General features: G+C 51.1%; 1 protein-coding gene and 1 long non-coding RNA gene across 3 annotated transcripts in view; one reads left to right on the top strand and one right to left on the bottom strand.

The window, feature by feature from the left end:
- The window catches only part of Myo18b (myosin XVIIIB), a 209,404-nt gene that overhangs the window by 95,855 nt on the left and 103,433 nt on the right, over positions 1-10,116 (top strand). For both annotated transcript variants that reach the window (XM_029533813.1, XM_029533814.1), the window contains exons 28-29: positions 3,004-3,128; positions 6,385-6,539. In XM_029533813.1, the coding sequence (XP_029389673.1) occupies positions 3,004-3,128; positions 6,385-6,539 (280 nt within the window). The remainder of the gene's footprint in view (positions 1-3,003; positions 3,129-6,384; positions 6,540-10,116) is intronic.
- On the bottom strand, positions 70-8,610 carry LOC110312996. Its single transcript, XR_002380080.1, has 4 exons — positions 8,307-8,610; positions 6,433-6,519; positions 2,981-3,116; positions 70-463 (listed from the first exon to the last, which is right to left on the bottom strand). It is a non-coding gene; the product is annotated as an uncharacterized LOC110312996 (long non-coding RNA).

The raw sequence follows: 10,116 nt of genomic DNA, 5'->3' as shown, positions 1-10,116 counted from the left end.
CACACACACACACACACACACACACACACACACACACACACACACACAATGATGAAGGGCCTTTGTCTGTGTGTTACACTCTTCTATTTAATGAAGATGACCCAGGTTTTTAAATTTCCCCTCTGTATTTGAATCATACCCTGCTATTCAAAGTTGCCCTGAGTCTCAGATTCCTCACATTCAAATGTAGATGGTTCCAGACCATGAGTATGCAGAGCCGGGCCATATGGAGTAGACTAACCCATAGCCATCAGCTACCTCTTCACCATGAGGAATTCGGGCTCTGCATGCTCTCACATACATGATCAAGTTGAGGCTGGCTGAGTGACTGCCCAGTGAGAGGCAGGCAGCATCAGTGCACCAGTTATACCACTGCCGAGGGACTTGGCTTTCTGGTTGGATAGGATAGTGACATCTTTGCCCAGTTCCCACTGTGACATGGATTCTCTCTGCTGAATGGAGGCTGTTGAGAAAGTGACCAGACGTTAGAGTCTAGCTAATATTGGTACCAGACTTCAGGATGCCATTGCAACATCAGGACCATCCAAGGGACAGGAGTCTAGAATCTGTGGAGAAGGCAGCAATCACAGTGGACCTTTACGAGGCTCTTTAAAAACATACTACATCCATTTAATTGCATGTGTATGTGGCACACATAGGACATGGGACAGAGGACAACCTGTGGGAATCAGTTCTCTCCTACCATGTGAGTCTTGGGAGTGAACCCAAGGGATCATGTTTGGAGCCTTCTCAAGCTCCTTTACCCAAGACCATTCCAACACATTCACTATGCCCTGGTTTTGTTTGAGTCTGAGTTTCCCTTGGAAGGGACCACAAGGCAGCTGAAAGTTTCTGATACCAGAGACTCAACAAGACAAAGTGCACACGGGGCCAGCTGTTGGTACAGAGCCAGCTATGTGGGCGGAAGCACAGCCTCCCCAGAGGCATCCCAGCACATGCTCCATCCATCCAAGACCTGTCTGGATGAGGCTTCCTGGGCGTGTTTTCTTTGCAGTGATCAGGGGGCGGATGAGATGGGAGATGCACTTAGCTCGAAGGCATATCAGTCACTGCATGAAGCAGATGCTTAGCTGAAGGTATGCAGTTCAGGAAGCCGGGCCATAGAGACTCTGTATCTCATTATGGAAGTCATACATACTCCTTATATGGAACCTCTGAAACACGGGAAGTTGAAAGAGGAGATAAAACACTTTCATTCGCCGCTGCTGCGCCTGCTTGTCCGCATCATAAAAATACATGGCTTTATTTACGCCTGCCTAACTACTTATAGTGACTCTTCTACAACATGCACCCAGCGCCCAGCTGGACACTGAGAGCTTGAGAAGAATTTTAGTGGAGGTTTGCTCTCAGGAAATTAGAACATGTGGGGATAGATTGCAGAAACACAGCAAACAGGCGCACAGATGAATCAGGATGTTGTTAGACATACTGGTTACCCATTCACTCACCCACTGCCTTGCTCACTGACCTTTCCATCTATCCATCCACCCATCCATCCACCCACCCACCCATCCACCCACCCATCCATCTATCCACCCACCCATCCATCTATCCACCCACCCATCCACACGCACACCCATCCATCCACCCACCCACCCATCCACCCATCCATCCCACCCATCCACTCACCCATCCATCCATTATCTGTGTACCCCCTTGTCCATCTACACAAACATCTACCATTACTCATCAATGATACATTCATTACTCTTCCATCTTACCATCTACCCAACCATCTATCTCCTCATCTACACATCTATTTTCTCATCCATCCATCCATCCATCTACCCATCTATCCATCCACCCATCCATCCATCCACCCACCCACCCACCCACCCACCTACCTACCTACCTACCTACCTACCTACCTACCTACCTACCTAATGAACATTAGTTTGCTTTTTCCATATGCTCAGCATCATAGTGTGTCCTAGGAGAGTCCTCATGGATTCAAGCCCTTTTCTGGATTTTCATGGATTTTTTCCAGGAGAAAACTAGTTTGTAGCTCTTTCTGAACATGTTTCTTATTCTCATCAAATTATTCTAAACACTGGGTATAAATGACTTGTTATTAATGCAGTTATCCCGTATACTCATAAGAAGCAGTGCATTGGATGGATGGATGGATGCATGCATGGATGGTTGGATGGATAGACAGATGGATGGGTGGACGGATTACTGACAGATGGATGGACAGATAGATGGGTGGATAATAGATAGATGTAGATAGATGCAAAGGTACATAGACGATAAAAAAGTAGGTTGAGTATTTAAGGATGTTTCTCTAGCTCCATTAACTTAAGGAAAATCATTCTCTTCTCTGGTGATCAAAAGATAAGGCACTGTGGCTCCTCATTCAGCCATGGTTTCAACTCAACCATCACACGACTGTTTAAACCAAATCAAAGCATTTACTATATACCTCATCTCCCAGGGCATTTGTGGCCAAGTTCTTATTGTGTGATCACCCAACCATTTAGTTATTAACTCAACTCACAATGATAAGAATCTGCCACCCAGCCCATGGACAGGAGCATGGCTCTCTTTACCCCAGAATTCCTGAACCATGATTCTGGTATGTCCATTGGCAGCTGGAGAGCATGCATTCCCAACTGTTTGAAAAATGACTACATGATGTTGGACATACACCAATGACCAGAGAACTCGCTGCCTTATAGATTGTGAAATTTCTTTGGAAAAAAGAAACATCTGAGTACCCTTGCAGGGTTTAAGGGATCTGACCTTACAAGAGTGAGGTCAACCCTCCAGAGAGCTGGATGTACTCAGGACAGGACAGACTTCCTGGAGGGAACCTGGCCTTTGCCTCATCTGGGACTTCAGCACAGTTCCTTACCCCAAATCCAAGACCAAGGCTCAGGAGCCTTTCAAAGTGTCACTTCAAAGTGACAAGCACAGGGCCGAGGAGTGAGGCAAGACCCACCCCTGCTGCCTCACTCACCAGCCATTGACTCTGTCACACAGCGGACGAGTGGCAGATGCGTTTGGACTGCGCTCAGATGGAGAATGTTTTCCTACGAAAGCGCCTTCAACAGTGTGAGGAGAGGTTGGACTCGGAGATGAAGGCCCGGACAGAGCTGGAGCAGAAGGTGAGAGAGGGAGGAGGGTCCCAGGAAACCAATGTCTCCCCTCCCCTCAGTGTGAGAGGCCACTGTGTTGTCTGGCCCTGGGAAAGGAGGATCTCTACTGTTGGAACAAAACCTGTCCCTGTGGGATGGGAGGCAAGGGTGTTCCGAGGGAAAGGTGGTGGCCCAGTTGCCCAGTTGCCTAGTGTCCAGACTAGTGTCAGAGGCCTGGGTCTGGCAGGAATCACTAGGATCTGGGCTTGGGCTCTAGCCTGTAAAGTCACCACAGCATAGTCTAACCCTACAGTCTTAGTGTTCTGTGGCTGTGAGGGGACACCATGACTCTTGTAACAGACGGCATCTAACTGGGGATTTCTTACCGTTTCAGAGGCTTAGTCCGTTATCATCATGGCTGGGAACATGGCCCTGGATCGGTAGCTGAGAGCTAGCTCCTGATCCACAGGCAGAGATGGGAATAGATAAACTGGAACTCGCTTGGGCTTTTGAAACCTCCCAGACCACACCCAGTCATACACTTCCTCCTACATGGCCACACCTCCTGGTCCTTCTAATCCTTTAAGCCATTCCACTCCCTGGTGACTAAGCTTTCAAATAGATGAGCCTAAAGAGACCATTCTCATCCGAACCAGCCCCGCCTGACTTCTCCAGCCCCAGTGGTCTGTTATCTCTGTCCCCTCTAGACCAGAGCCACAGCCTCCAGCCACATCTCTTCACCCATGAGTTGTATTATAGGTTAGCGCATCCTGAATCCCTTCGATTGTTCTACCGTTGCACATGGTGATGGCAAGGTGTACCATTGACCCTTGGGGGTCCTCTGGACTGGCTCCAACCGCCGTGGTTGGGAATGTTCCATCTTCTCTCATGGCAGTGTGCGTATGTGCCTGTGTGCACTTGTGTGTGTGTGTGTGTGTGTGTGTGTGTGCGCGCGCGCGCGCGCGTGTGCATGCGTCCGTGTATGTGTTGAGCTAGGTTTCATTGTGCTGATATCCAGAGGATTCTTATTTTCCTAACTACATTGGCTTTACCAGGCATCCTTTGCCAATGGGGCATGAGAAAGGTCTCCTGTCAGAAATACACTTTAAAGGGGCCAGGGTTGGGTTTCTTGTACAACCTCCCTCCTTCATCCACAGCTTCAGGCTTCTCTACCACAGTCTAGGCTGGGGGTTCCTGTTAACCTCCTCACTGGTTGCTTCTCTTTGAGAGTCTGAGCCCAAGGTCCGTCTCCCAAGTTTGTCTGGCTATTCACACATCTCTCCTTTCAAAGACGCTTGGGTCTAGTGACTGCTCTCAGCCCAGGCAAGGCAGCCATGATGTGGCTATCTATCTTTACCACCCTGGCTGTGTGTTATCTGCATACCTAAGTTCCTGGATCACCCGCTCCTTTACGTCTCGGTGTTGGAGGCTGAACATATCATACCCTTGTGCGTGCTAGGCAGGGCAAGTGCTCTGCCATGAAGCGTCTGCTCCACTGACTTCGAGACAGTATCTTGCCATGTTGTCCAGGGTGACCTTGAACTTGTGATCTTCCTTCCTCAGCCAGTTGGGGTGACAGGCCTGCACCACCAGACCCCTCTTCCCCTTCTTTCTTGAGAGCACAACACATCAACGTCACCTCTCCTCCTCTCTGGGTGTTCACTGTGGCCATCTGGCCTCTTGACTTGTCTTCGAGCATCTCCACTCATGGGTCTGCTCACTCTCTGGCTGTCGCTCTACCCTCACGGTCAAGGCAAATGTCAGACTCCCACAGTGCTCCTCAACCCTCCCACGGTCAGTTTCAAATTACCATGCTGAGCCCAGGTGTAGGAGAGCTCGTACCTGCTCCTCAGACCTGGGAAGTAGAAACAAGAGGATCAAGGATTTGAGGTCGGCGGTGGCGGCGGCTGCTTAGCAAGTTCAAGTCAAAGCTGAGTCCCATGAGACTGCCTCTGCCTCAAAGGGTAAAATAATAATCGCTTTCAAGTTGTCAGGAGGATGGATTCAGAAGAGCTTAGCCCCAAGAGCCCATCCCAGCATCAGTTGATCTTGTCCCCAAATGTTCAGCACTTTCTCAGCCCGGCACCTTTGCCTCTTCTGCTGCAGCTCAGAGGGTGTTTCCTCTTCTGTCTTGATATTCTCACCCCAGCTTCAGACCTCAAACACCACGCTCTAGAAAGCCCTGGCTAATGCACACTGAGGTGGGACTCCCTCGGCCATTCGCCTCCCTCCAGTCTGGCACACACCCCACAGGGCAGGCATCTCGTTATTCCTTGGTCTCTCCCATTCCCTGGAGGAGCCGTAGGGTGGGGGTTTCTATTCTCCTACTATGTTCTCAACATGGGAGAAAAATAAACTTTGGTATCTTATGGAGAGGACCTAGGGATGATCACGGGGGAGACCCTATAAATAGTGGAAGAGAGGTGTGGTCAACCCCGTCCCCACCCCAAGGATGATGCTGGGGGAGCTTTTAACAGTCGCTTTCCAGCTGGACACAGTCCACACAGAGACAGACAAAGGGAACGGCAGCCTTGGTCTGTAATGACGAATTACAAAGTCGTGCCTCTCTCCCTGAGGAAGGGGGATATTCACACCACATTAAAAAGTCATAAGCCCGCAACCCTTTCCGAGCGGCGGAACATAAGAAAACATCCCATTTGCCTTCAAATACTGAATTTAGAATTACAGGCCTCATTAACTCAGAGTTTTGCTTATTTAAAGCAGCCCTTTAATGAGGCTACTTCTTCAAAGCATGTGCCCTGAGTCCCAATCTTCTAAACTAGGATGAGTGTGTGTGTGTGTGTGTGTGTGTGTGTGTGTGTGGTGTATTGGGGAAGGTCCGGGGAAGACGCAGACAGCTTTGTTCCTGTTTGTGCACCGCCCTGAGTAAGTTGTGGGTTTCAGCCCACACTATGTATGGACCCACACAACGCTTGGTCTCGTGGGGCCGCCCTGAGTGGCCGGGAGTTTCCTCTTTGTGACTCTGAAGTTAATCTTCACAAGCCTCCCCAGATGATAGAGCCATCCGTCAGCTGCCAGTCCAACTGTCAAGTCAAGGCAGGGCAAGGAAAAAATGAATTAAGAGTGCAGGGCAGGAGGTTGGCCGAGGCGAGGCTGATGGACTGACCACAGAGTGAGCTGGGAATTACCTCCCAGCAAAGTGGGGCTTGGGGAAGCGGCGTCCTGACACTGACAGGAACTCCTCTGAGGTCCTCTCTCCCCCAGCTTCTGACCTTAGAAATGGGGGGGGGGCGCCAGTGAACCTCTCTCTCTCTTCTCTCCATAGCTTGGGGAGTTGCAGACTGCGTATGAAGAGGCCAAGAAGATGGCTCACCAACTGAAGAGGAAGTGTCACCACCTCACCTGGGACCTGGAGGACACGAGGGTGCTGCTGGAGAACCAGCAGAGTAGGAACCATGAGCTGGAGAAGAGACAGAAGAAGTGAGTCCCATCCCACGGAGAACGGGGTCGCTGGGGCGGGCTGTGCAGTGTGAGGATACAGAGGCCCCTGGGTTCTCTTCTAAAGCCCTCCAACTTCCGTCCGTGTTGTTGAGCACAGAGCGCAGCCCCCTCATTCACAACCCCGTGGAATGGATTCCTGTCAGGTTCTCAAGACTCCAACCATGCGAATGGTTCTTTGCTGTTACTCTCAGCCCACCTTGTTCCCAATTACTTTGTGACCTTAGAGAAATTACCTACCCTGTCTGGGCTTCACCATCTCTTTTCCCCTGAGGGGTTTGATGTGAACAATGAGGGTAAGCTATTGTGATGAGTGGCAGTCTGTGCCTCTTAGGAGACCATACCAGTTCATGTCTGACTGTTGCTCTCTAGCTGGGTGAGATTGAGCCGGGCATTTGATCCCTCTGGGTCACAGATGCCCCTCTGTAAATAGGGGTGAGGTCTTGTGTTGAGAATTCTAAGATGTGCTCATCCGAATGAATGGATTTAGCTGCCCATCCCCAGTGCTGAAAAGGGGGACAAGAATATTAAAAAGAATTCATCCCCAAAAAGGAACCCACACCCTTCATATCAGGGCATGGGCTCTGATCTGTGGGGGCAGGTCTGGCAGGATCTGGACAGCTTTGATGGTGGTCCCTAGGCACCTTGCTTGCTTTCCTGTGGGGACGCAGACATGACTAGACAATAGAGGAGCCAGCCGGGACTGGTACCAAGACCCATACCCTCCAGCAGGCTGTGGTTCTGCATCCCTGAGTTTCATGTGTCCATTCTGGGACTCTCTCCCAGACTGGATGGGGGTGGATAAAGGGGTTCAGGAGGGCTTTCAGCCATAGTAGTAGGTTTCTAAGCTGCAAGTGGGCAGAGTGCTGCCTCTGGTAGAATACACATGACGAACTGTCCCCAAGTGTCCCAGGCGACCCAGCTTTGGCGTGGCTTGGTGGGTGGCCTCATTTCCAAGAGGCTGGGGACAGGATCACATTCTGTAGGTGGTATGATGGATCCTGAACTCTCTGGTTGTTCTGTTTCCCTTCCTTCCCTTCTTCACCTCCTCCCCCAAACCCTTCCAGACAGGGTTTCTCTGTGTGGCCCTGGCTGTCCTAGAAATTGTTCTGTAGACCAGGCTGGCCTCAAACTCAGAGATTCCTCCTGCCTTTGACTCCCAAGTGCTGGGATTAAAGGTGAGCACCACCACCACCCACCTGGCTCTACACTGCCTCTTGCTTTTTCATCAGGCCCTATCCTGAGGTGGCATCTTCATCCAAAAATGACCTTCTGCGCATCGATAACACACTCGCTCCCAAATGAGGGTCAGCCTCTTCTCACTGGTCTTTCATTCTCGTTGACTTCTACTCCCACTTGGGCACATGGGCAAGTCCTCACTCCTGTGCAGGAACAATGACCCAGCTTCATGCCAGCTACTTGCTGTGCGATCTTGTCCAGTGACAGCATCTCTCTGAGCACAGGATGACTGGCATCTTAGCCGCATCCTAGACTTCTACCAGTCTCTATAGAGTGTCCCTGACAAGCCACACCCATAAGCTAGGTCACAAACACACCGACACCTCCTGGGTTTCTCCTACTTGCCAGTTCCTCAGTCCTTGTCGAGGAATTCTGTGTCAGCTCTCCGAAAGAGAGGCATTGGCCTGTGGCTCTTTTGCCCTATAGATTCCCTCACCCCTAGGGACTTGCATGGCATGCCCTACAAAGGACATCATCTCTTATCTTTTGCCTTTGTTTCTCCAAACTCACCTGCCTATGGGGTCCCTCTCTCCACCATCAGCTCTGGATTAGAAGTGTTTTTTTGATGTTAAATTCTTAATAACACACACAGATCTTTCAGGAAGATGAACCATTTAAAGGGAACCATGGGGTGGCTGAAGTCCAGATTTGATGGGCACATTGCCTGTGATATAGAATGTTCTGGAAGCCGGATACACTTCTGTGTGTCTCTCCATGGTCTTCTCAACCCCAGGCACCACTAACCCCACCGTCCACTGCTCCATGCTATGAGAATTCCCCATCCTGGCTTCTGCATCAAGCCGTCCAGAATGCTTTCATCTGCTGTGGGAGTCTCGTTGCCATAGATACTCTATGCACGGGTCACAAAGCTTCATTCCGAGAGCTGACAGAGTTCTTGGGGAGAACCCAGAGTCAGCCCCACTGACCCTGCACCTCCTGAGATTGGGCCCTGGGAAGGCTTGGGCCTGGTGGAGTGAAGGGTGTGTGTGTGTGTGCAAACCTGTGTTCCAGAAGTTGGGGGGCGGGGTCTGTTAGAGCCTTTCTTTGGCGTTGGGTGTGTTGTGTTAAGACAAGAACTCTTCCAGGACGTTTGCCATTTCCTGGTATGGCTGTCGTACCTCACCTGACCCAGGGCGTGGACAGGTAGATTGGCTGCGAGGCTAGGGAAGCTGGGTTCAAGGTTACTTCTGCCACTGTGGAATCTGGGGCTCAGCCAATTCTTCTGTCTTAGGGTTTCATAACTGTCAAGAGGCACCATGACCAAGGCAATTCTTATAAAGGGCAACATTTATTTGGGGTTGGCTTACAGGTTCAGAGGTTTAGGTTAGAGTCCCATTATCATCAAGGCGGGAGCATGGCCGTGTCCAGGCAGGCATGGAGCTAGAGGAGCTGAGAGTTTCAAATTTTCATCTGACCACAGCAGGGAGAAACTGACTCCTCCGCACTGGGCGGAGCTTCAAAGCCCGCCCCCACAGTGATGCACTTCCTCCAACAAGGCCACGCCTCCAAATAGTGCCACTTCCAGTGGGCCAAAAAAATATTCAAACACCACATTCCACTCCCTGGTCCCCATAGGCCACGTGAGTTCGGACACGTGAGTTATGAACTTACGTTTCACTCATGCACCTCGCTTAGCTGCCCCTTCTTCTCCTCTGGGATCCTTGCAGAGACCCCAGCCCAAGGCCCCGAATGTTGGAACTGCCTGCTCATCACCATCCTCAAGATTCAGGGGCAGCAGACAGAACTTCTGAAATGATGTCACCAACAGCCAATCAGAGTGCTTCAGGGATGTTTCAGCAGCAGGGCCTTCTAAGGAGAACTATGATTGGCTTTCTTGGGAGCCTGGGGCTATGGAAGACAGCAGCTGGGTTGATGGTTTTATACAGGGAGTCCTTGTCAATAATGTCCACGTGCCAGGTGCTACACCAGGATGGCTGGAACTGCGGGGCTTCCTGTGTGTGTCTCAGTCACCCCTCACAGCAGCCTGGCCAAGTTCTCTGGAGGGACACTCACCCCATGAGGTGCAGATCTGAGACAGATGGCAGCCCCTGGTGGTCAGCTCTGTGGAGGGACAGGAGCAACTTCCTCTGCCTCTGGTGACCTGTAGGCTGCTTCCTGTTTGCTGATGCTAAGGGGTCACCCAAGGAGCCGGCCGACTTCGAGTACCTGGACTGCCACCCTCAGGGGAATGGAGCCATGGGCACCTGCACACGGGTCAGGGACACACGTTCAAAACCCTGGCCTGGAGAGGGAAGGAGTCTCCAATGAGAAGGATTAGTGTTCCCTCCCTCCCTCCCTCCCTCCCTCCCTCCCTCCCTCC

The sequence above is a fragment of the Mus pahari genome, chromosome 23 (assembly GCF_900095145.1).
Source record: "Mus pahari chromosome 23, PAHARI_EIJ_v1.1, whole genome shotgun sequence".
Lineage (NCBI taxonomy): Eukaryota > Metazoa > Chordata > Mammalia > Rodentia > Muridae > Mus > Mus pahari.
The sequence above is the reverse complement of the archived record's forward strand: the minus strand, read 5'-3'. Positions and strand labels throughout refer to the sequence as shown.